The following is a 26,911-nucleotide window of genomic DNA, read 5'->3' as shown; positions in this document are numbered from 1 at the left end:
ATGATCTACTTGAGGGAGGGTGGTTTTGTGGTCTCTTGCAAGTTTGTTCATAAGCTTTAAGCAAACATGACCTCTTTCTGTGTGATTTGGATGTATGGAGCTGTGTGTTGTCAGGCTTGTGATAATTCTCTCGAAACGTTCATGGAACATCTCAGTGTGTGATTGTCATCGGCTCCTTTTGCTGCAGTCTGGTGATGAGTGGCAAATGCAGCTTTGGGGGTAAGACGGGCAGGGGATCATGGGAATTGTAGTCCACAGACATCTGCAGATCCGCAGTTTGGCCACCCCTGACATTAATCATACAATAGTGTCCTCTAAAAGGATCATCCCCTCCTTCAGATAGACCCACATTCTTTGAACAGGGAAGGCAAAGCCTAAGGTGATGGCCACATGGGGGTATTGGGAAACCTCCAGAACTCTGGTTGATGAAGGTGTATATAAACAAATTACTTAATTCTGTGCACATCACAGCCCAAGCAATCTCTCATACAATGAGTGTACATTGTTTATGTGTGTCTGGGGATATGGTAAGCCTAGTGGCAAATATAGAAGCCTGCAGGTGGATGCCTTACAGCAGAGGTAGTCAACCCGTGGTCCTCCATATGTCCGTGGACTACAATTCCCACAAACGCTGGCAGGGCCTCCTGGGAATTGTAGTCCATGGACATATGGAGGACCACAGGTTGACTACCCCTGCCTTACAGTATAGCTCTCAGCAGAATTACATCCTTTTAAGTCCATTGAAGATTTAGCAGGGTGTAGTTCTGTTAAGGTCTGCACTGTTAGATCCTGAGAAATAACATTGAACAATGTGGAAATGGGAAGGGAGATACTCAATATTGTATTAAGTAGCACAACAAGTAATAGGGCGGTAGTGTTAAGAATTGTACATTTTTCTTCAAATCCATCTCTGACTCCCCCCTCCCCCCCAATATTTTTCTTTTGGCCTTTTGTGAACTATGCAAATAGTTGTGGAGGAGTTTCTTGCTGCATTTTATTGAAAAAAACCCACACCAGCTGTAGATTTCTTAGGCAACTTCTGGGATGGATTAATTTCTTCCACTGTAAGTTCTCTGATTTGGTTTTTAAGTTTCCAACATCCTGTTATTAAGCTTGTTTAGTTGTAAAGTCTCACTGAGACTGCCTTCTGGGTAAGTATGCTGAAGTACCTTGTGCTAAATGACTTCGGATTTATGAGAAAAAGTTTAAGTCCAGCAAACCTTTTAGGACAATAAAATTGTGTAAGTAATAAGCTTTTGTACGCACGCACACCTTTTCAGATATGGGTGCATGCTCACAAAACTTTGAATAAATCTTGGTTGGTTTTAAAGGTGTCACTTGACTCAAACTTTGTTCTGCTTCCTCAGACCAACGTGGCTACCCACCTAAATCTAGTTGGATATATGGCTTATTATGTCAGTGTTCATTTGATTGTTCTGCATTCTCTGGTCACTTCTCATGATTTTTTTATCCTAACTACACAATTGAAAAAATATCAGATACAGTGTTCTAGATCAAAAGATTTGGTTATCTTTATGGACTTGCTGACAGAAGATGCCCAGTGACACAAATCTAAGGGATCTGGATCTCAAAAATTTCTCGTTGGATTGAGTCTCTAGGGATAAATCTTGTCAGCCTCATTCAGTAGCCGAATGTACTGGATTAATTAATTAACAGTTTCTAACTTGACTCTTTATGTCCTCTGCTTCATCCCCCAGAGCAACTGAACCATGGAGCTTCGAGTAGGGAACAAATATCGGCTGGGACGAAAAATTGGTAGTGGTTCCTTTGGAGATATCTATTTGGGTGAGTTTCTCTTAGCTGTGAGTGTGTGTTTTCTGACTTCAGCAGCATCACAAGCAGGTGAGATGGTGAATCCACCATTCCTTCAAGTTTGCATTCTGCTTTGAGTCCTAAGGGGCTATCTTGAGAGCCCCACTAGACCTGGTAGAAGCAAGTCATCTCTTTCCATTAGTTCTGATTTGAACAGTCATACTAAAGTGATCGTGGACAACAAAGCCTGGCTCCTGAAGCAGTTGGGCCCCTCAGTTTTATCTAATGACGGTAGTATGCGGGGTTTGGGTATAAAATATGGTGACTGAGTTGTGATATAGAAGATGGTTTTGGTGGGGGGTGGACTTTCATTTGCCAGAGGGAATTTTGCTGGCTGCAAATGGCTTTGAAGCTGCCGCTTACATGCCCTTGCCATATAGCCAGGCAAAGAAAGACTGTCTGTTGAAGTGGGAATTAGATATTGGATCTTTAGCTCAGGCTGTTGAAGGTTAGGGGCATTGGAAAAATTAAATAAAGATCCTTTATCTTCTGTATTATTCTGTCTGCATTGTACTGATTGGGAAGGAGGATTATGGGTATTGTTCCTTGAGGACCAATTGGAATGCAAATTGGGGACTACCAGGGAAGCACTGCTTCATGGGAAATGCCCTTAATTTGAGAACTGACTGAAATCATGCAAAGGATTCGACTTCCACTTATTTAAAAACTTTGGCACTATCTGTCCTCTTTGCGTAGCCTATAACTTTGTTTCCCCTAACTCATCTGAATCTCATCTGTTGTTTTTTGTCTCGCTTTTATGTTGTCCACTTAAAGATGTGCCCAGAAACAAATAGTCTTCCAGGTGTGGCCTTCCTACCCCATGAAAAAGGGCTGCAGTAAAAAAGGGCAACCCTCTGAGTGATCTGTAACATGATGCCTCTGCATTACATGGCCTCCCTCCCATGTGGCTGACATCCCCCATCACCCAACCCTGTATCATGTTGCAAATGCCATCTCCAGTTCACCGTCTGGCATTACTACAAGATTTGCCAACTTCACTGTTCCTCAGATTCCTTTTCTGGAACTCTTAGACTTCATTTCTATGCTGTCCTACCTTAGCATGTCAGTTGGATTTTTTCTTTCTTCTTGGTTTGTAATCTCACCTTTCTTGTATCCCCATTGGGAGGGGGGGTATCAAGTATTATTTCCTCACTCAAGGAAGGTAAATCCAGACTTTCTCTCTCTGGCACTGTTGATACAATGCTTGGGATAGCTATATCCTTTCATAGTCCAGTAACACCTTTAAGACCAACAAAGATTTATTCAAGGTGTTAGCTTTCGAGCGCAAGCACCCTTCTTCTGAAGATCATAGTCTGACGAAGGGTGTTTGCACTCGAAAGCTCATGCCTTGAATATATCTTTGTTGGTGCTACTGGACTCTGATTTTATTGTGCTACTTCAGACCAATACGGCTACTCATTTGAATATCCTTTCATGTTGAACATAGCTCACACAGGCCTTCTGTTTATGCAACCCTTATGCAGCTGTTTTCCTTATGTCCTAGTATCTTTAAATTTCTGGCCTCCGCAGAATAGGTCTTGATGCTGTCTCACAAACTTGCATGGTATGTCCACTTTTTGTATGCTCTTCCTCCCCACATCTAGCCTTAGTTTTTAGATTTATATCTCCCCCTTTCAAAGATTCGGGGCAGTTTTATGTGAAAATTTCCCATTTGATGCTCAGCTATGCGAGATGGGATGGCTGATTGCCCCTGGCCAACTGAATTGAATGGATGAACAGGAATTGGGGCCTTCTCATGGCTGCCAAAAGAAGTCGACCTGACCTCATGTTTAATGATTTACCAAAAACATTGCTGAGACATGGCTTTTTAGACAGGTTCTTCTGGAGTATCTTTACCTCTTTTACAAATTTTATTTATTACACATTATATTCATTGATGTAAGCAGCTTAAAGGTCATCTCGGGGCTCTAAAACGGAATGTAAATGTTGAAGTGAAAATTTGAATGCAGGTGTCTTGGTCCAATGTTCTGCCCAGTGTCAAACTGGATTTGGCTCTGTCTTCATTTCAACAGTCACATCATCACAGTGGGTTCTCTTCCATCTTTACTCTAGAATGCCTTTATCTCCCCCCAAGCTACTTACCTATACCACTTATACTAGTCCTCCATCAATTCATGTTTGTGCCCATATATTTAACTTTGTAAACCCTTGGGATGTGCTGGGTATTTTGTACTCTGTTCTACATCTCTTAGGATGCTGTCGCAAAAGTAGTTGGTTTTATTAATTGGCATGGATCCCAAGCAGAGCCATGTTTGAAGAAGGACGCTCCTCCCCCCCCTCAATGTCCTCTGAAATTGTATTCATGCGATCAGGAGAGGTGTGGGGGACTTCAGGAAGGGGGAGTGGGCAGTCATCTTGCCTTCCTCTGTAAATGCAGTTCCAGTGGAGAAGATGGATTTGCACCGGTGAAACAGCACCTTTAGATCGAGGTCACAGTTAGCAATGATTTAATGAAATGTGTTATTTGGTGGTACTTTTTCATCTACAGCATTTTTATGCCCTACATATTTAATTCATTTTCCTTCTATTCTAAAGCTGGGGTTATATCTAGGGAAGTTAAATAAAATCAGTAAGTGGACTTTTTTGGAAAGGAGGGACAATTCTTAGAGGTTTTAAGCTCAGTCATCACTGATATGCATTTACAGTACTTTTGCTGCATATACTTTGTCTCTTCTGCAAAAGAAGATTTGTAATAGATTTGTAGGCACTGGTTAAATTAGAACTATAGGAAGGGTGCAGTCTTTCCTCCTGTACTGAAGGTGGCAGTGGTGTTCATTCTGTTCCCTAGCAACTGGAGCGAGGTTTAGGCAGAGGTTGGCAGGTTCAAAACAAGCACAAAGAGGTCGAGGAATCTTTTGTCCAGCCTCCTATATCATAAGAGATATAATTTTTTAATTAAGTGTCAGCTGTATTATTATTTGCTTCATTTATACCCCACCTTTCTCCCCAATGAGAATCTAAAGCTGATTACAATCTTTCTGCCTTCATTTCATCCGGCCCCGTGAGGTGTTTGACTGTCCCAAGGTCACCCAGCAGGCTCCCACATCAGATCAAGATTTGAAACCTGGGTCTTCCTGATCCTAGTCCAACACTTAACCACTACACCATGCTTAATTTTATTGAACAACTGGTGTCACTTGGAACAAATTTAGAGTCTAGTGGCACCTTTAAGACAAAGTTTTATTCAAGGTATGAGCTTTTGTGTGTACATACACTTCCTCGGGTACAATGAGATGGCATTTGATTGCTTTCTCCCAGCACCCCTTCCCCCTGGGCTTCTTTCTCCTCTCTTCCAGACAGCTGTTCTTTGTTTTTCTTTCCTCACTCCAACATCCACCTACTCCTCCCAGTGCTAATGTCTCCAAGCTCTCCACTCTGCTCTTTTTCTGCTCTTTTCTATACCTGTTGCTTTCTATACCTCTCTCTTGCTCCTCTCATGCTGAATTATCCGAACCATTTAGAACCCGCCACTGCTCCTGGAGTCATGTCTTCCAGGCCTCCTCTGGTCAGGTTCACCCTGGGTGAACAACTCTCAGCTAAGGAACTTGTCTGGGCATCCCCAGTAGCCCTGTCCTCCTGGGACTCCCAGGCGGGGAAATGGGTGAGACCCTGTGAGCTCTGCTCGGGCGGCTGGTGAGCTACAGCAGTGGCCCCGGACTATCTGGACGGCTGGTGGACCGCGACAGTAGTAGCGGTGGCCCTGGCGGGCTGTGGTGGTGGTGGTCCCGGCTCATCCGAGCAACCAGAGGAGCATGGTGGTGGCCCCAGCCCCGCTCAGTACTCGTCTGCTCAGTGGCAGCAGCATCAGCATCAGCGGCCCACACCCATCTGCGAGGCTGGCATGCTGCAACGGCCTGGCTCATTTGGGCAGCTGGCAAAACATGGTGGCAGCAGCAACCCCATCTCTGCTCAGTGCTCAGAAGCTCAGCCTGGTGCTTCCATGAGCACAAGCGGAGCCAAGACTGTCCACTGGGGCAACCATGATGAAGGAGGTGGCTGGTGCGAGGATGCTGCCTCTGGAAGCAACAGCGGCCACAGGGCTGGACCTGGGGAAGGTTGTGGCAAGGCTGAGAGGGAGAAAAGCCACTCCAACCCTTGAAATGGCAGCCTACAGGCTTACCTGGTAAAGGTCTCCCTGGAGTAGCCTGGCAGTGGCACCACCTGTCCTGGATGGGAACCTGGAGGAAGAGAAAAGAACAATGAGAGGGGAAGGGCGTGGCTTAAATTACTTTGGTTGGGGCTGGGTAGAGGAGGAGTCAGGTAATGAGGGAAGTATAAAAAAGAAAAAAGGAGAAACAGTGTGGTGGTTGGTGTTACTGTTTGAGAGGAGAAAAGGAGCACAGAAAAGAGGCAAAAGCTCTAGAGAAGGAAGCTGTGTGCTAAAGGAACCTGCCCTCCAGTTTCCAAGGGTATTGCAGAAGTGGAGGGGCTTCAGTCCATGGACCTAGGCCCACTGAGCGACAGCGATGCCTCCATCAATTCAGATTCGTCATTTGGGAGTGTAAAGGAACGGCCCTCTGCTGTGACTCCAGGCTCCAGGTCTTGTGTACTCCAACAAGCTCCCTCAATGAAACTCTGCATGCCAGTTGGCGCCTCTCCAGTCGTCCTGCGTCCATCTTCTTTTGGGACTGGTGGTGCATGGGTGCCAAAACACCAGGGAGCATCATAGTACTTGGAACCAAGAGTCACACACCTGGCCCAGCCAGCCAGCAGGCCTGGACATGTTGGCGGTTCTCTGTCAGCCCTCCTTGGTGGTTGTGATGGATCAACTGTTGTGTGGCTTTCTCCCTTGAGAAAGGGCCTGGGAGCTGTGGCTGGGACACAGGCAGGCAGCTACACCTGCATTACTGAAGGATGGTGTTGGATTCACAGTGTCCCTCTTTGCTGGTTTTGCAGGAGCATTTTTAATGGGCTTTCTGCAGTACCAGCAAAGGGGGATGCTACGGAGCGGACATTGCACTCTGATAACTCAAGTTATCGCAGTGTTTGGTGTCTACATTTGTAAGGCAGGAAGTGCACACAGCTTTGAAGATTGTATGCAGAAGACAGCAATTCCCAGTTTCAAATAATTTTGCCTGGTTTGTTTAAATTTATACTGTGATTATGCAAATAGTAAACACATAAGATTTTGTTTTTGTTTCAGTTTTTGTATTCTCAGTTCTGGGATCCTAGAAGCTCAACCTGCTGGATACATTAGTTTAGCAAGCTTTTAAAAAATCAGCATTGGATTAATTGAGGTGTACTGGACCCTCCCAAAGATCAAGATTCTTGCCTCACCCAGTTGTCACCTAGGGCTGTCAGGTATCCCCCGGGCCACCTGTGGGGGATTGGGGGTTAGTGTTGCCAGATTCAGGTTGGGAAACTCCTGGAGTTTTGGAGATGGAGTCTAAGGAGAACATGGACCTCAACGGGGTATGGTAGTACAGATCCCAGCCTCCAAAATATCCTTTTTTCCAGGGAAACTGATCCCTGTAGTTCAGATATGAGCTGAAATTCTGGGGGATCCCCAGGTCCCATCTGGAAGCTGGCATTACTCTTGTCATCCCAAAATAGCCCAGGTTCCAACCTGTTTGCATTGTTATACTGTTACCTCTGTTATGGTTTAATGTTAATGTTATTGTTATTATGAAAAGCTGAGTCCCATGTTTTCTCCGTTTTATGTAAACAGCCCTGAGCCTCAGGGGAAAGCGGCATATAAAAATACAATAAATAAATGAATAAATTTAATCATGTGAATTAGTCCCCAGCCTTTTCTTGCTCTCTGCTTGCACTTTTCTCTTTGTCCTTGGTTCAGTAAATAATAGCAAAAATGCATTTTTAAGAGCATGTTTCTTTTAAAGGTAGTGTTATGGAGAATGCTTACTTTTACTGCTCCTCTGCTAAGCTGCTGCAAGTAGGTTGCTGGGCAAAGCAGTTGGCTGGGTGGCTAGTACATGCCCTCTACTGCATGTGTTTATTGAACCAATTTTCTCCGCATGCCAATTGGATTCTGTGTATTGGACTATAGAGGCTTAATCTCTGCGAGTGGTCACTCTGTTGTTTGCCAGGATTGGAAATGAGTGCTGAAGACCCGGGTTTGCTCTGTGTGATGAGAGACTGAGACCATATTGGGCCTCTTCTGCTTTATTTGGTTCTGTGATTCAGGAAGTCTTGCAAACACTTATCTGGAATGTGGGGGCTTTTCTGTGCGAAGATTGTTTTGTTTAGGAAAGAGGCTCAGCTGAGCACTGCTAGCTGAACTGGGGTGGGGAGAGGAGCTGTGAGTTTCAGACGCTGGAACTGTTGCAGATTAGGAGTTGCTCTGGAGCTGCTGCTACAGGCTGGAATTGAGACGTCTTGGCTTGTTGCGCTTGCTGGGGTGGGGAGCGATTGTGGACAGAAACAATCGGGAGCCAAAGGCTGTTTGTCTTGCAGAGCATGTTGGGAAACTAGTGATATCTGCTTGGATAGTTCCTGGTTGCACGCCCCTCCCTCCGAGGGACGAAGATGCATTCTCTTTGTTTCCCAGCCTGTTAACTCTCTCTCTCCCTGCCTGACTTCACCCATCTGTTCAATTCCGTCTCTCCCCCTCCCTTTGCCACTTGGCAACAAAAATGATAGGGAGGGAGAAGGAAGAGGCTGATGTTGCTGTGCTGTTGACTGAGAATAGACATGGGGTTGGGTAACAGGGCTGTAACTTTAAAATGTCTAAGAGTCCCTTGTGAAATGTACCATTTTCACTTAGGCTGATGAGCATTAATCCGTTTGTAGGACTGCTCCACCCCGTATGAGCAGTAGGAAACAAATGGATTCTGAAATATGCAGCCCACACAGTTGGGTGAGGGAGGGGGGGAAATGCTGCGTAGGATTGTTGATTTCCAGATCTCTCAGATCACTGAAGCATAAGGTCTCTGTAGCTTTTGAAATGTCACAAAGAATGAGACTGCTAGGGACTCTTTGGTGTTTAGATTACTGCGTAATCTTATTTGCATGAAGGCTACTTTCCTTTAATTCTGCAGGAGCTGATGAAATGTGGATTCTTAAGGATTTAACTCTGGGTTGGGGAGGGTACAAGGTGTATTCCTTAGATGTCCTGAACTGGAACATTCTGTGCTTTGTCCTTCAAAGCAGACATCCTTGGGTGGTGGTGGTGGGGAGGAGGTTTCCATATAGTGTAAGTGTTTGGGTGATGATTTGAGGAAGATTTGACTGAGGAAGATGGAAGGAAGCCTTGTAAACTTATATACATTTTTAATGAAGAAAGGTCCATAGTGAGTTATGCATGAGCAATAGTGAAAAATCATAAAGCAGCCAGTAAAAATCAATAGCAAGCAACAATTTGCATTGAACTGCAGTTGGTAAAAGTCAATGACCAGTAGAGAAATCAGTCAGTGAACAGTGTTGCATGTATATGTAAAGCAAGACTCCCAACTTGATATAATGTATAATAATAAAATCTGTTCCACTTAATATTTCTGGTAGGGCCTTGGAGGAAGAGTGTGTCTCATGGCTTAAGTGCCACTCAGTGCTTAACACATACTCACGGCAGCTGTCCCACCCCTGAGTGCCTCCTCCTCCAACCGGCTTGCCTGTCTGTCCAGCAGCCAGCCAATCGCCTTCTGTCCCCCACCCCTGACCACCCCCTCCTCCTTCCACTCCCCCCTCAGGCTCAGAGGCTGCAGATCCCTGCTGGGTGAGAGCTGCCCCTGCTGGTGAGTTCCATAACAGCTACCTGCAGCCTTTCCAGGTCCTGGGGGGAGGGGGAGGCCATCGGCAGGGTTCTTCCATCTCACCTCCCAATCTAGCGCCCGCTGTATTCCTGAATGCAACAGGCTTGGCCACTAGTATAATAATAATAGGGCTCCATCATCTTCATCTGAAGCTGAGGGGCACCCAGCGAAGGGTCGCTGCTCAAACTCTGAACTGAGGGACAGGAGCTTGACGTCATTGAAGTATCCTGGTTCCTGCTCAGAAGCGATCGGTGAGAGAGAGTCCAAATAGTTTGTGCGCTGCTTGAAGATTTCTGAACAATCTTCAAATGATGCTCCATAGAGAGTGTGATGAGAGAGTGGTTCTTGATGTGATTGGGTCTTAGATGATCTAGTGATGCCTGTAAGGAAAGGTTGCTGCTGCCATGTGAGCTGAAATCAGGTGCAGGCTTTACATCCTTCAGTGGAGATCAGAGGCTCCCTTGAAGATGGGGAACTGGTAGTATCCTCACCTATGGGGAAGTCTTTGCAGTTAGAAAAAGCAATGCAGAAGAAGGCCTTGAGATAGCAGTTGGTAGGACAAATGGACATGGAGCTGTATGTTTGTGAAGATGCTCTTAGCATTTGACAGTTATATGGTCCTTGCTCCAGCATTGTTGCCTGCAATATACTGCATGCCCAGTCAGCTTCTGGCACAGTTGCTACAAATACCTCATGCAATAGGGACATGATTTGAAAGGCACACGAAGGGTTGTAGTTTGGTATAGTCTGGATATGGCAAGGCAGGTATGTGTGTACCTGCCTGTCTCTCTTGCTCTGTGCTGCTGCCTGTTCCTTAGAAGGGGGAAATCAATGCAAGGCATGTAGGCTTTGTAGATACTGCACTGGTAGAATGACACCATCTCCCACTGCAGTTCTGACTCTGATGCACCTGCCAAAAAGCTTGGCCGTCATCTTCCTACCCGTTCACTCTTACTCACATATGTCTTGTTAACTTAGCTGACTCTCTCTCTTGTTAACTCTCTCTCTTGTTAACTTAGCTGACTCTCTCTCAAATCCTCTAGATGACAGAAAACCTCATACAGTGTGCTGATTTAAGTACGCCAGATAAGCAGGTGTGCCTAATCGAAGGGTAGTCTCCTTGGAAATGAATTGGGGAATGTTGTGTGCCATTTTCTGAGCAGCAACCTCTTTGTTGGTATTAGGTCCTTATTTGAAGGGCAGATACCTTCCTGTATGCAATCCTTGAATCACTTGTGGGATTGCAGGCCTTCTGCTCACAAAAATACCTTGTATGAGGCCACCGATGTTATAAATGGATTCCGTTTTTCCTGAGTCTGCAGACAACAGACCTGAACCAGTGACTCAGATGTCAGCTAATGTGTGCTCTCACTCTCCCTACCTCCCGACTGATCTCATTGGGGTTGTAGCTCTAAAGCCGAGTGACAACACTCCTTAAATGTCAGCATTAACTTTGGTTTGCTGATCATTTTAGCAGATGGAATGAGAATCAGCCCCTTGAGAGAGGTAAGGAAGAGGACATGGAGTTCCTACAGAGGAAGAAATGCACTGGAGAGAAAGAAAGGATTGCAAAGATAAAGAGAAACCAGAAGGAGCCTGAGAGATGGGTGGATTGTATAATGCCAGTCCTAAAAGGGGTGTATCTTTTCTAATGAGTAATGCAGGACGTGATGATAAGATAATATGGATATTTAATATCCGAAACATGCATTATGTAAGGACCATCCTCCGTCTGTCTTGCCCAAGCAGAGGTGTTCTTTTGTGTACTGAGTTGGAGTATCTTTGTCTTGAATGTACATCTAGCCCTAAGGGATGTGACAACTAGAATGGAATACCACAACTTTGCCTTAACAAAGTTCATGGGTGGGGTGGTGATGACTGTGTGTGTGTGTGTGTGTTTCCTGTTCTCTGAAGATGTATCCAAATGATTGCTTCATCTATACATGCTCCCTTGGAGCATTTTTAAAAGCTTTTTTCTTTCTTTGGTACACGCTATCATTTTATATTTCCAATTTGTTGTGGTGGTCGTTTTCATTCTTCTCTTCTGAGCCAAAATATTGCTAATAGTACTAAAGCAGAAGTTTAGGGTTTGTTTCTTCTTTGTTCATTTTGCGGTTCCTCTTTATAGCCCTTTGTTGTCGCTTAACGCATCTAAGAGGAAATGGATGTTCATTTTCATCATCCAGTCCAGCTGTGTAGATAAGTAGCGGAGTCTTACTAGCTTGCATGCCCATGATTAATTTCTGAAGAAGTGTGCTTGAATTCAATCCTGTCTGAAAGCCTTTCTTCCTAATCCCAGATGTGGAAAAGTAGGTTGTAGTTTCTCACAGGATCCAAATGTGTATGTGGCAGGTGCACAGAGGGGCTCCTCTTTATTTGATATTTTCCACAGCAGACTTTGAGAAATTAATGTGGGTTCAAGGAGTGGACACAGCCTGAACTATCCTGCCTCCCTTGCCTACACCTGCCTGTTTCACAGGATAGTTTTGATCAGTTGATCTAAGGTGAGTGGATCTAGCCCCAGACTGCATTGATATACTGAAGATCCTGATTGGCATTTTTCAAGTTCATGTCATTTTGCGATTGTGGTTCTGCTTATTATTAATCTAATTGAAAAGTTTGAGAAGCATGAGAACTGTACAGCAGCTTGTATATTCTACTGTTCTTGAACTTTCGATCTGGAAAGGGGACTAAACATTGCCATGTTCCTTTTTCTCCCCTCCCCCATCATGTGGCTTGTTTGTGTTTGTGAACTGTTGAGTAGAGCTGTGTGTGTGTGAGAGCACAAGTACATGTGCATAAGAGCAAGCATGAGAGGATGAGAATATGCTGTTTGGTTGGATGTTTTTTTCTGGGTATTTTTTTCCCATCAACCCAAAATCTGAAAGATATCAGGAAATTTTTTTTCACAGTCAGAGTAGTTCTGCAGTGGAATAGGCTGCCTAAGGAGGTGGTGAGCTCCCCCTCACTGGCAGACTTCAAGCAAAGGCTGGATACACACTTTTCTTGGATGCTTTAGCATGCTTTGGGCTGATCCTGCGTTGAGCAGGGGGTTGGACTAGATGGCCTGTATGGCCGCTTCCAACTCTATGATTCTATGAAACCAAGTTGTAAAACCAACTAACAAATGTTTAAAATATTTTCCCCTGTTGCTCCCGCAAAGCAATGTGTAAAACAGACATTTAAAATGGCATTGGCCTAAAACAACCTAAAAAAAATACAGATCTTGCTTATTTTCCATTATAGCTTTGTTCAACTATGGAATATAATACAAGGCAAAAACATCACCACTGTGACATTTTCTCCAACATACCTGTGACTCTGTAGTTACATAGGCTATAGGTGGTAGATGGAATGTCTGGTGAAATCTTTACCTAAAAGTTCCTGAGAATTTTTATTTATCAGGGATGAAGCTGTGAATTTGTCACTTCTTTTCTTCTTCCTTGCCTAGAAATTCAACAAATTATTCAAAATTTGCACAATTTACAGAACTCTACTGTAGACATCAAAAGAAAGAAAGCATATGTAGCCCTGACACATTTTTGAGAAGACCGAAACAAAATCTCTAACCATGAAAGCCAAAACCTGTTAGTCCACAACAAACAAAATATATGTATGTTTCCTGATCAGACATATCTGATCAGCTCTGCTTTGCATTTATATTTATAGATATATGAAATAATGTATCTAGCAGTCTGGCACCTTGTGGTGACTTGCAAAATAGTGCATTGGCAGAAAGGAGAAGAATGAACAGAATCTTCAACCTCCAGGTGGTAGCTGGGATTTCAGCTGATCTCGGGGAGACATCAGTTCACCTGAAGAAAATGTCTGCTTTGGCATAATACCTTGCTAAGGTCCCTCCTCAGGCTCCACCCCCCAAATCTTCAGGTATTCCCCAATCCAGAGCTGGCAACCCTATGATTGAATCTTGTTGGGAACAATAGGTTGGGAAGATGGAAAAGGCAGTAAAGGGAGAAAATAGTTTTCCAGATCATTGGAAACCGTTGCTTTTCTTTCCCCTAACTTTTTGTATCTACGAGGCCAAGATTCAGAGGTTGTCTATGTATTTGCAACAATGCTGCAAATAAAGCCCTACAAATAGCTAAATAGCATATTGCATATTGTTCAGAGGAATAAAAATAGTGTTAACAGAATCTTCAGGGGGAAATTAAATTTCTAGTCCACCCCATGAACGGCAAACTCCTTTAGGTAATAGATCAAGAAGGTTAATTGTGTTTGCCTGTAGCAGAAGAAAAGACCAAGAGTCCAGGAGCACTTTAGAAACTGACCAAATTTGTGAATTTTCTCATCTTTTCTACTTTAGTCATTGTTCTTGGTGGTCATATTGAAAGGGGAGGGAAGTAGTCGCTTGTAGAGGAGAGTGAGAGGAACATGTTTCTTTCTTGCCAAGGCATAAGATGGGTTTTCTGTCTTGCCACACAGTAATGAGACCACCAGAGGGATGTGGGGTAAGATGAGGGCCATCCCTGTTGTCAAAGAAACTGAGCCAGTGTTCAGTGAGCATGGTGCTCTTAGCAACAAGGGATCTTCTTTTCCTTGTGCCGATGTAGATTAGAGGCAAAGCATTGTGGCTTTTTTTGCATTCACTGGTGTCATTACATAGTCCAACCTGGCTATGTGATGCACTGATACCATCATGTCCTCTACATGATCCCTGGGAAGAAGAGAGTCTGGATTAAAAAACAAAACCAAACCATCAAAGTAGTGGTAGCAAAAAAACACCACCTGTTACAGATAGCAGCAAAGAAAGTTCAGAATTTCAGCAAATGCTTTGCTCCCCCTGGGAGCTCTTATTTAGCCTCAAATTGAAAATTCCTTGCTGCCCTAATTTTCAGCTTTTTAAAATATTTGAATATGTGTACCATATTTATTACACCTAAGATCTTCACCAAGAAAGCTGAAGCTTGCCACAAAATAAATGAAGTGTACTTTGCATCATTCTGTAGTTGTGCGGAACCGCTGAAGCCCATCTCTGTAATAACTACTAGTACTTCTGAGAGCTTTACCATGCATTGTCCACACATTTCTCAGGCCTATCTTCAGCAATTTGCTAGCCTTCAACTATTGTGATTTAGTTATCTACATATGAAAGCTGAGGTTTTCAAGATGGGTTGGGTGTACCATGCTGAAATCTACATTTAATTGTAAACCTTAATGGACTACTGCACCGAATGCATAGTACTCTGATCATAGGAGATTTTGTGGCAGAGATGAGCTGTAGAGCTGATTCGTTAGTTAGGCCTCGGACAAACCCAGATTTTTTTATCCAGAGTGAGTTACGTTTCTGTCCATGTCATGAAACTATTTTAAATACTTTGCAAGTATTTAAAATCCCTTTAAAAAAAAAACCTTCTTGGCTTAAGATGTCTTCCAGAAACTAGTCTAGAGTTCCCCAGGGAGGGTCCTGCTGCAGTGAAGCTCCATTTCTTACAAATGACAACTCAAGCTGATGGTAGAAGCAGAATCCAGAGCCTCTCCAATAGATCAAGGGCCCATTCTTACACATGGCCTTTTGTTGGCAGCCGAATCTTCTATTAATATTTATTGTAGTAAAGAAGGAACAATGTGATGGGATAATAGGGTTGTCAGCTTTCGGTTGAGAAATACTAGAGATTTGGGGGGTGGAGCTTGGGGAGGAACCTTAGCAGGATGCAATACCATAGAGTCCACCCTCAAAGAGCCATTTTTAATATATTTTTTTTAAATCAGAGGAGCTGATCTTGATCAACTGGAGGTCAATTGTAATAGCAGGAGATCTCTAGGCGCCACCTGGAGGTTTGTGTGTCTTGAGAGGGATGTATTAAGGCATTGGGTAGTATGGACTGGTCTTGTGCCTTAGGAGGAGGTATGGAAAGCTGAGGGCTTAGAATTGAATGATGTTCATGGTGCTGTTTGAAATAGGGGGCTTAAATTCAACTGGCTCAGGGTGTCTTTTGAACAGACCTCCACTTACTTTAGCTGCTGCAGAATACAGCTGTTCACCATTTTGTCTGAGGCAGGATGCCAGGATCATATTCATCAACTTAATTGACTACCAGTGGACTTCCATATTGAATTCAAGATTAACCTTGAGGGGTATTTATTACCTTTGCTGTCGATCACTTTCAGTGTAAAGAGGTGACATGTAAATCCCAAATTGTTTATATTAAAAACCCTATGACTGGCTTACTGATTACTGTTTGGAGCAGTCTTTTTTGACCTTTTGACCATGGGGGAGATACTGAAATAATATTTCAAGCTTCCAGGAGACCTGGAAGTCAGTTGGCCGCGTCTCCCTGCCATGGTCCCAGGAAGTGTCATGTCACCTGTTAACAGGCAGTCTCAAGTTAGAACTGAGGAGACAGGAGGCAGTTTAAGGAGGGAGTAGGCATGTAGAGAACTCAGTCATGCCCAGGAGATGGGGAGGGGGAACCATAGAAGTGGCTGGTTCCCTAGCTTGTGGCTGAGTCTGTTGAGGCAAGATGGGGAAGGCCACAGACCCCGCTCCTGCAAAAGCCTGGTTGTGAATCCTTGGTTTAGAGGGAAGTGCCTACATATGCTCAGGCTAGGAATGGCCCAGCAATATTTTCCAAATGACACAAATATCTTGGATTCATAATTATGAAGTCCTGTTTATCTTGTGACCCCCAAGGAAAGTTCTAACACATTTGTGTTAGGGGGAATCTGTACAGTGGCCCTCAGACTTATGCTTTTTAACTTATTTGTGACAACAGTGTCCTGAAATAAAGGCTACAGTTTAAAATGACATATTTGGCAACCTCTAGATCTGTGGTTCTCAACCTTCCTGATGCTACGACCCTTTAATGTTGTGGGGACCATAGAATTATGCAAGTGTTCTTTCACAGAAATTCAAACAAAACTGACCAATGGCATGAAGATCCAGGGTTCATGATTGCATATAAATTGGTGTTTTTCCAGGGTTTCTCAGTTCATTTCTGCCTCTTGTCCCACCATGCTGATCTCACTCTTTTCCACTGCTCCAGACAGATGAACACTCTATCTTGATCTACTCCTCAAGCCTGTTGTGTGGATGGCACCCCCCCAGGCCAAGCTGCTTGTCCCCCCACGATCCTTGTGAAAGGGTTGTCCGACCCCCAGGTTGAGAACTACTACTCTAGTCTGAGAAAGACTGTGACAGTAGCAGCCTACCGGGCCATGTCTGTCTGCTTCCATTTTAGGCCTATAAGGTAAAGGTAAAGGTATCCCCTGTGCAAGCACCGGGTCATGTCTGACCCTTGGGGTGACGCCCTCTAGCGTTTTCATGGCAGACTCAGTACGGGGTGGTTTGCCAGTGCATTCCCCAGTCATTACCGTTTACCCCCCAGCAAGCTGGGTACTCATTTTACCAACCTCGGAAGAACGGAAGGCTGAGTCAACCTTGAGCCGGCAGCTGGAATCGAACTCCCAGCCTCATGGGCAGACAGCTTTAGATAGCATTTCTGCTGCCTTACCACCCTGCGCCACAAGAGGCACCTATTAGGCCTATAGAATGGAGTTATTGTGAGGAAAAAGGTGGCTCACTTCTTTCTCTCAAAGGAATCTCCCCCCCCCCCCCCAAAAAAAAGGACTAAAACAATTTCTGGCTTGGCTGACTGCTAAATCTGGTTGTTTTCCTCCCAACATCTAATTATTAAATGAGAAATAAAATGGTATCCTGTGTGTTCAGAAGCTGAGGCATGATTACTAAATAGGTGGGTCAGATGACATAGTATGACTTTCAAAAAAGGCAAAAAAAATCCCTATTGGTTAGTCTGTGAGTGATTTCACTGCATAACAATATCCAAGTTGTTGGGAAGTAGCATTGCTGTGTTATCTCATCATGGGATATTCAAGAGCAGGAGCCGCTAAACCAGAATAAGGCCACTGCTGGTAGAACTCTGATTCACAGCCTCTGCCATGCAGATGTGCTTTTGCTGCATGGTCCTGGAATGTGTGTTCCTTACTGCTGCAGGATGGTGATAAGAATTTACTACCACTCTCTGGTTATGATGGTTTTTACTGAATTCTCATGCTGTTTAAAGTCTGGTGGTTTTTCTATAAGATTTATTGCTGGATTTAAATTGGCACACTGCTGCTTTTATTTCCTTTTTTATTGGGCTTTATTAATGGTTCAATTGATGCTTTATGGATTTTTAAAGAAATGCTTCTGGTTCTTCGCTTTAGCCTAACTGCGTTTCATAGTAGTTATCTCTTGCCTCAGAAGTATTGAGAGCTTGGGTTGTAAATATTAACTATTGTCCTTAAGAGAAGGTTTTTGTCCATTGTGAACCAAAACCCTAATATGGAACATTCTTGCATGTTTCATTTGGTTTAGGTCATTTTGTACATTGTACAGCTCCAGTCCCAAGGTTGCCATCCTTGGCACCAATAGAGGCTGCTACTAATTGCATCTGCCCATTGAACATTTGTGTTGCTTTAATACTTAAGAAGGCTTAGAGTACATCAAAAAATGAAATATATGATATATATATAGTTATCAGTGTGCTTGCTTCATCTGAGAGAGTTCACTTTGTAGTTTCCCAGATAAGCAATTGAGATTGAATAGTTCCATGTTGCCTAATAGCAGCGGATGAATCCATGATTATGCTGGGAATTTATCCTATCTATTTAGGCCCTTAGTTGCTAGTATCCCATTTTCTTGGCAGTCCGGGCAGACTGATCATCTACACCCACATGGTCTGAGTTCCACTTTTGGCTTCTAATGCATCCTTAGGAATGGCTTCTTTACATGGACTATTACTTAAGTGTCTCCTGTTGCTGTCTCATAATTACTTAGAAACTATCCTTGACTGATAATGAACATGCTAAAACATTTGCAGCACCAAGTAACTTATATTGTTTGAGTGCAATCTGTGGTTTGGGACTGTGTATGAGGATAGAGTGGTAGTTAGCCTTTATTGGACAAATGTATATTGGTAAGCGTGTTTTATACTGGTCTGTGGCTTTGAAAACAATATCCCTGAACACTTCCATTACCTATAAATTCTTGCTTCTTCCATGCTTGAATTCACAAAGTGTTTTTCTCCCCCAAATTTATAAATACCAGATTTCTATGAGGCCAAAATTTTAAATTCCTAAACACCTAGCAGAGCAAAAATACTGGGAGTGTTTTCCATGCTGGCTGGAATAATTGGAACCCATGTTTGTGCAAGATTTATTTCCTTGGAAGTGACTGCCTTGATCGAGGAATGTGTGGTGATACATATTTTTCTGTTCTCTGTTCTTATACAGGTGCCAATATAGCCACAGGAGAAGAAGTTGCCATTAAGTTGGAATGTGTCAAAACCAAGCACCCACAACTCCACATCGAAAGCAAATTTTACAAGATGATGCAGGGAGGCGGTAGGTTCATAGAAGAGTGACATTGCATTCAGGACTGATACAGCAGAAGCTGTTCTTGAATGCTGTTGGGTATAGGGGAGAGCAGGATGGTTTGGGGCCTGGTGTCCAATGCCTACCTCCTGAATCCTAAGGGGTGTGCGTATGTTTTCTCTCCCACCCCTGCCATTTGGCCCTTTTTAGTGGGTATCCCTTCCATTAAGTGGTGTGGTGCAGAAGGAGACTATAATGTGATGGTGATGGAACTTCTGGGACCCAGCTTGGAGGACCTCTTCAACTTCTGCTCTCGCAAATTCAGTCTCAAGACTGTTCTGCTCCTGGCAGATCAGATGGTGAGTTCTCCTGAAAAGCTTGGATTTCTGTCCCCTGTTCCTTGTGCTATTCCCCCATTTTGCTGCCTGCTCCCTTTCTTCACAGTAAGGCTGAAGAGAGCTTTCACAGGGGGTGTCTGAAAGATGTAGGGGCACATGGTCATAAAACAGGCGGATTGCAGTTTCAAGGAAAGGAGCTAGTCTTATTCCCAGTTTCTGAAGATGCCTGGGAAAGAGTGGGATGTGCTGGCAGAGAGCTTGTATAATTACTGGCCATAGTGGCCTCAAAGAATTCGGAGTACCCCATAATGCATTGACAGGAGTAATCCTGCTTGAACTGGTTCCCATCCTGTGATTCTTCACAACGTTTTCCTTAAGCTGCAAGATGTCCTGAACTAATTGCTTAAGCCCCCTGACTTCTCTTACGGGCTGATTTCTCATATTGCAGAGGTCTCCTATTTCCGTGTCCTCTTGCTGTATATTGTCCAAGCAACTGTTAGAACCTCTGCTCTTCCCAACCCATTTTCAGATCAGCCGTATTGAGTACATTCATTCCAAGAACTTCATCCACCGAGATGTGAAGCCAGACAACTTCCTAATGGGGCTGGGCAAGAAAGGCAACCTAGTGTACATCATTGACTTCGGACTGGCCAAGAAGTACAGAGATGCCCGTACCCATCAACACATCCCCTACCGGGAAAACAAGAACCTGACTGGCACAGCGCGCTATGCCTCTATAAACACCCATCTTGGCATTGGTGAGTCTATCTATAGTTAGGTTCTGGTGGACATGTTAATGAAGAGATTCGTGAAGGCAGTCTTTGCGCTGGAACTGGGCCCTAATGCCTGAACCTGAGTTCAGAAGTGTGCCATGACTTTGGTGTAACATTGTGGCAGGAATGCAAAGTGAGAGTTTTACATGGCATTCTTAATTACCTGTGTGTGGTTAAGTTCTGATGCTTGGTTTGGTGCCAAAGGACATGAGGCACACAAGAGAGCTCATCTTTGGCTCAGTGCAGTCCAAACAATAGGCCGTTCTTCTTTGGCTATTGATAGAAAGAATCCTTTGTGATGCTGAGGGCTGTTTTTGTACTAGTTACCCAATAACCAGGATGCTTGCAAGAAAACAGCTAGATGACATGAGATGGGAGCACACAGTATATAAAACCGCTTTTGCTGAGTTGGACTGCTAGCATTCATGAAAAATGTTAGTCAGAGTTAGCAGGATTATATTGTAGTCTGTACTCATTCTCCTTCAGTCATGAAGCTAGATGAGCAGCATCTTTCCACATAACAATATACAACTATTGCATTTCCTTTAAGGACTCCTTTTAGCTAGCTGCATGTTTAGCAGGGAATGGTGTTTTATGGGAAGTGTAAGTAAGAATGAATTTGCTGTATTCTGCGTCTTATTATGAGAGGCGTTGCTTTGGAAAACATGCAATTGCTAGAAGATTGCCATCAAATAAGAAAACTGCATGTTCCTGGTTTCTCTTCCCTAGATTAAGAAAACTACCAAATAAAGCTTGACTGTAATTCTGAATATTTACTTTAAAAAAAACAGTTTTGACACTCTACATGGCTTTGGATCTTTCTCCATGATAAAGACCTAACTTCTCCAAGACTGTCTCTAACTGGGCTCTTAATTCAAGTCGTTTCAGAAGCTGTCAGATGTTGGGGGTTGACTTTCTAGGAATAATTCTGGTCTTATGCAAGCTTCAAAATATGCAGGATTTTGAGGCAAAGTGAGCTATCCTTGCACAGAGATATGAAGGCTTGGGAAATGAAGGAAAAAGATTGTTTCCCCTTAAGAAATCTGTCATTTTTTCCTGTGGAAGTATTGGGAATTAAAAAAAACCAAAACAAAAAACCTATTTTCTCAAAATGTATTTCTTAGTGGTCCGTGATCTTCAGTTGGTTGGTGTTACTTGACAATGATGTATTCTGGGGAACGTATTCAGAAAGATGGTTCTTTAGATTCTCAGAACCTGTTACATATGCTCCTATAGTATATTAGTGTAATTCCTGAATATACTGTACAGTACTCAAATCCAGGATGCATTTCTGAACTTAAAGGGTAATGCCCTCTTTGAGAGGAGCACACACAATCCTCTTGTAAATTTTTGCTTGCCTTCCTCTGGTCACCTTTAAAGCTAAGATATGTGTCAGTAACACGGGGTATAGCAGCTTGCAGTTCTGTCTCCAGTATTGGATATATGCAGTTTTGTTTATAGAAAAATAAAGACTTTTATCTTTTGGTATATTTTTGGAGCCCTTGTCTGGATAGCCCAATCTCATCTTGGAAGCTAAGCAGGGTCAGTGCTAGTTAGTACTATGGATGGGCAATTTGGCTTGGATAAGCCCCCAAATACTCAAATCAATGCTGATTTGAGTCTTTGGGGGCTTATCGGAGCCAAGTCAAACATCCCACCAGGAAAATCAGAGAAACCTGAATCGATTTGGGTTTGATTCACCTGATTCAAGATTCAGCTGATTCAGAAAGAGCCCACCAAACAGCTGAGTCTGAGGATCAGCTGCTTGACAGGCTCTTTAAATGCCCTCACAGGCTGCAGAGAGCCTGCTCTCAGCCTGCTCTCCATAACTTGGGAAGGATTGGGGGCCCTTTAAATGGCTCTAGACCCTGCCAAGCAGCTGATCCCTGGAGAGGCTTCTCTTCACAGCAGGATCAGCTGCCTGGTGGCTTCCAGCTGAATCGGTTAGTTTCTTCAATTGGCCAAACTTATGATCAGTGATTTGGTTGATTTGAATTGTTCTTGATCAGGAAACCTCGAGTCTATTTTTCCCCCCTGGTACACATCCCTAATTACTATTTGCATGGAGAACCACTAAGAAGGTCTAGAATGGCAGGCAATGGCAGGCTACATCTAAACATCTCTTGATTGAAAAAAAAATCAATGGTGGGTGTACCTAACTCATTTGAGCCTTTGGAATTTTGACCCAGGATTGTCAGTGCAACCATAAAAAGGCTGCCATGGAAAGTGGAGCCAACAAAAGCAGTTGTGCATAACTGTAATAATCATGGACATTTCTGGCAGAAGCTCTGCTTAACAGGATGACTTTAAATGAATATATAGTTTAATTTTGAAAAATGGTTACATGCACCTTCACGCAATGGCAATCCTTGTTCTGTGGTAGCAGATGCTGCCAAAAGAACTTAAAAAAAAATCTGCCCAGCCAGTCAGAAGTCACCAAGCAAGGAGTCTGTGTGTACCATGTTGGGAGCTCTTGTTCTCTAGGATCATCTTGAGACTGCTCTGGTTGTGTGTGTATATATATCTGAAATTAAAACTACAGTTTTGTATGTATTTATAAATGTTCTATTTAAGATTGATAAAAATGTGTTGCTTATGTTTCAGTTTTGTTCTAAATTTCCATTTTCCCCCAAGTGGGGGAAACATGTTCTTCTCCCTATCACCATCACCAAATGGCTTCAAAATTTCTTAATCTTGCATCTCTAATCACAAATTTGTAGTTACGTAGACCAAAAGATGCGCATGGAGCATATCATGGAGGAAAGTGTTCACAGAAGGAAGCCTGATACATCCCATGCTGAAAAAAATAATTGGAAAACAAATACAAAAGCATAGATAAGATTAATTGTATACAAGAACTACTGGAAATTGAAAATATTCAGCAATTATATATCTTTAAATAGATTAACTGTCAGGCTTTCTAGAGATCAGTTAAATGTTACATTGAAAAAACCACAAAGGTGCCTTTTTTGAAGCTCTTGGACAATAGTCTGCTTTATACAATGGCCATGTTGAATAGCCTGCTTCTATAGATCAGAAAGGAATGCCATCGTTAAGCCTTTACATTTGGCCTGGAATGAAATAACAGTCACAGTTCTACATTGGCTGGCCCTTCCAGAGGCCTAGGGGGACTTACTTTTTGCACTGATTAGGAGTAAATCTTAATTTGTTTTATTTTTCCATTTCAGTCCTAAGCCAGGTAGTCCACTGTTTTGATCATTCCCATCTCTGAAGAAATTGTAGAGAAAGTATAGAAGTGGAAAATCAAAATGATGGTTTTCTCTACAAGGAGAGGCCAGAAACTATAGTACTTTAATTTAGTGGGGGGAAATCATTAAGAAAGAAATGGTTGTGGCTTATCATACCACATAAAAAGTGCATTGTCCTTCCAACAATGTGCTGGGCCTCTGATCGGCCCTCACTGGGGAAGATGCCCTCAATAGGATTATAGCACTTGCCCTACTGATGGCCAATCAGAGGCTGTTCCCTTGCCCTCATCCTCCATGGCACTTCCTGATACTTGGTGTCAGAAGGAAGAGCTGGTGGGAGGTAAACCAGGGATTTTGGGACAGCTGTCCAGGTGCACCTAGAAAGCTGTCAGTGTGTGCCACACTCTCAAGCTTCCTGACCTCCCAGAGAGGTCTTATCCACTCATCACCACACCATTCCAGGCAGCCCACATCATTACCAGATCTGGCCTGGTCTGCAGGGGTCCTTCCACCGCCCCTCTCCCTTTCAGTGGCCCATTTTAAAAATGGCTCTTCCTGTTTAACTTGTATGCTGAGATCATTGAGAGAGATTGAACTCAAAGAATCAAACACTGGAATTAAGATTGGAGGAGGGAATATAAATAATCTCCGATATGTTGATGACACTACCCTCAAGTCAAAAACTAAGGAAGGCCTAGAACAGCCGATTACAAAGATCAATGAAGTCAGTAAGAAATCTGTCCTTTTCTTAAACAGACAAAAATAATGACCGCTGTAAAAACAGACATGTCACTATAACAATTGATGGTGAAGAGATTGAATGCATTCAAGAATTCATTTTTCTTGGATCACATATTGATGTGAGTGGCGACTGCAGTATAGAAATAAAACATCAGATTGCTCTGGGTTGCTCAGCAATGATGAGCTCAAGCCGAACATGGAACACCAGGGATATAAGCCTGCCTATCAAATATAGATTAGTTAGATCTATCATATTTCCAATAGCCACTTATGGCTGTGAAAGTTGGACAGTGAAAAAATGGGACACAAAAATAATTCATAAGTATCTTTCTGAATATCAACCCCCCCCCCACACACACACACCCTTGTTTTCCCCATGCAGCTTAAGTTCATGGTTTTCAAACCTGTCTTTCTGCTGTCTGTTTTCCAGGGAACCTCTCTGAGAAATGTGTAGGTGCAGAAGCTCTTGCATAGGCCACCAATCAGGCCTTGTGGAAGAGTGCAGCCCAGGTTGATTCTAGGACTCCCCTGCATTGAGCTAGTGGATAGCTCTATCAAAGTGTCCACTGGTGTACCTCAGCAGTGGGGAAAGTCAACCTTTATGCTAAGGATTATTAGGAAAAGGATTGAAAATTAAATAACCACTATTATCACATCCCTGAATAGATCATTTGGAGTATCATGTGTAGGTCTGATAATCAGGATGATGCAAAGCTGGAAACAGTACAGAGGAGGGCAACCTAGACAATTATTGGGTTGGAGGAAAGGCTGGAGAGTCTGGGACTTTCAGTTTAGCAAAGAGGCAACTAATTATAAAATTATCCATCGGGTAGACAGAGAGAACCTCTCTCAGAATACTGGAATCTGAGAGCATCCAAGGCAGTTGATGGGCAGCAGATTCAGGACTGACAAAAAGCAATGCTTCTGTACACAGTGTGTGATTAAAATGTGGAATTCGCTGCCAGAGGATGTAGTGATGGCCACAGGCATAGACTGCTTTAAAAGGGGATTAGACGGGTTCATGAAGGAAAGATCTATCAGTGGCTACTAGCCTGAATGCCAGTGCCAGGAGGCAACACAACATCCTGTGTGAGACAGGATGCTGAACAGGATGGACCAGCGGCCTGATCCATCAAGGCTCTTCTTATGTTCGGTGACCAAACCATAGTTGCAGCCTGTGAAGGTGTGGCACCTGGAGAAAGGAGTGCTGAGCATATAGCTAAAACAGTAGCAGCTATAAACCATGGCTTGCCTGCATTTCTGGACATTGGGTTCCGGTTAACACAAATTGTGGTCTGGTTGATCTCTGAACTTTGAGAATGCCTGTGAAATCTCCACATGGCCGTTGCATTGACGTGGTTTCACAGATAATCTCAGAAGCTGTGTGTTGCTTCCTACAATGGTATTCTTTCAAAGCTGAAGTGGCCCTTAGTCATAGTGCGTTTCAGCTGCACCAGTTAGGCCTTGTACACAGTCTGTGCGTAAAGCAATCTCAATCGCTGTTTGTGACTGGATCTTTTCAGTGTGGCAGATAAACGGCTCCAGTGTTAGTTTGCGTTTGGATTGATAGATGTTAAGTCTCTGCAGCAAGGCTTATCTGTTGCAACTGATGTACAGACATCGCTTGCTCTTCCTAGAGCAATCTCAGATGCTGTAAACCTGATGAGGTTGTCTAGATATTTAAAGATTAACCTGGTGGAAGACCTGATTCTTTTTATACTTCTGCGATGAGGAAAACCAGATTATGCCAGCTCATTCTCTAAACTGAATACATTATGCAAACTACACTAAATTTAGTAATGTACCTCAAATTGATTTTTATGGTGGTGTGGGCTGCCTTACAGGCTCTTTATGCTTAAGTGGAGGGGGGGGGCTACAAATGAAATAGTATTTCCACCAGTGGCCACTTCTTTTGGTATTCAGATTCTTAAAAAATACTAAGACACGGCTGTCAGCCAGATTCCTTTTAAGGGGAGAATCTTAATTTCATGAGCAGAATCTGACTTCTGACATGAGAACACCCTTGACATGTCTACTGTGCTGGATAGTCATTTGCTTATTTTATTTATCTCAATTTGTTAATTTAACTATGTTGTTTACAGTCTGCCTTTCTCACAGTGACTCAGGGCAGATTATAAATAATGAGCCAGCACAGTCACAGAAATTGGGAGGTTCAGTAACCGGTGTGTTAGGATTTTAGAAGTCTAGAAGCACCAGAATGAACTGAGGCATAACGTAAGTATTTACATGACAAGGTACAGAAATTACACAAATAAAATAATTGTTGTTAAAATTATATTTTATTGTGCACAGGTTTTAAAAACAACTATAGGAATTAAAAATATCTATCCAGACTTCACTCATTACAATTCATGCACTAATAAGGAATTGAAAATTTGGGGCAGCCGTTGGAAGAGAGCGAATGACTGATAGACATCATCTTTCATTAAGTGACTGATACTTTACAGCTCTTACTTTGGAGCTTTCATTGGCTGCTGTACATAGTTTATATGTGTTAAGAATTGGTGTATGTGTTAAAACCAGGTATTTGAAGAGGGCCCTATAAAGGCCAAAATGCATCTGTCTAGTGATTCATGCAGTGCATACCTTACTGCTTTGTAATCGCCTATGGGCTGGACATATGTTTTTAATTCTATAGTTTTTTTTAAATTGTGCACAATAAACAATATAATTTTAACAACAACGCAGCCATTCAACCTTTATTCATTTTAACAGACCTGGAGAAGCATCACTGATCAGGGTGATGGTTGGGGTGTCAGTGCAAGGTGACTGGGACAGGGGAAATGTGTGGAAATTTTCAGTGTGGAAGTGCTGTCTTCCCATCTTCAGCAGGGAAACTACACAAGCCTTTCCCTGAGTAGGAACCTCCTACGACATACTTCCCAACCTTTTAACTCTGGCCAGATACAACCTGCTATTCATGTATCTGTTGG

At 43.1% G+C, this 26,911-nt stretch overlaps 1 protein-coding gene across 3 annotated transcripts in view; it reads left to right on the top strand.

The window, feature by feature from the left end:
- CSNK1E (casein kinase 1 epsilon) overlaps nucleotides 1-26,911 on the top strand; it is a 58,178-nt gene that overhangs the window by 16,744 nt on the left and 14,523 nt on the right. For all 3 annotated transcript variants that reach the window (XM_077339531.1, XM_077339532.1, XM_077339529.1), the window contains 4 exons: nucleotides 1,719-1,806; nucleotides 18,816-18,926; nucleotides 19,107-19,255; nucleotides 19,764-19,992. In XM_077339531.1, the coding sequence (XP_077195646.1) occupies nucleotides 1,731-1,806; nucleotides 18,816-18,926; nucleotides 19,107-19,255; nucleotides 19,764-19,992 (565 nt within the window). In that variant the 5' untranslated portion in view covers nucleotides 1,719-1,730. The remainder of the gene's footprint in view (nucleotides 1-1,718; nucleotides 1,807-18,815; nucleotides 18,927-19,106; nucleotides 19,256-19,763; nucleotides 19,993-26,911) is intronic.

The sequence above is a fragment of the Paroedura picta genome, chromosome 5, assembly GCF_049243985.1.
Source record: "Paroedura picta isolate Pp20150507F chromosome 5, Ppicta_v3.0, whole genome shotgun sequence".
NCBI lineage: Eukaryota > Metazoa > Chordata > Lepidosauria > Squamata > Gekkonidae > Paroedura > Paroedura picta.
Note: the sequence above shows the minus strand (reverse complement) of the source record. Positions and strands in the feature narration are given on the sequence as shown.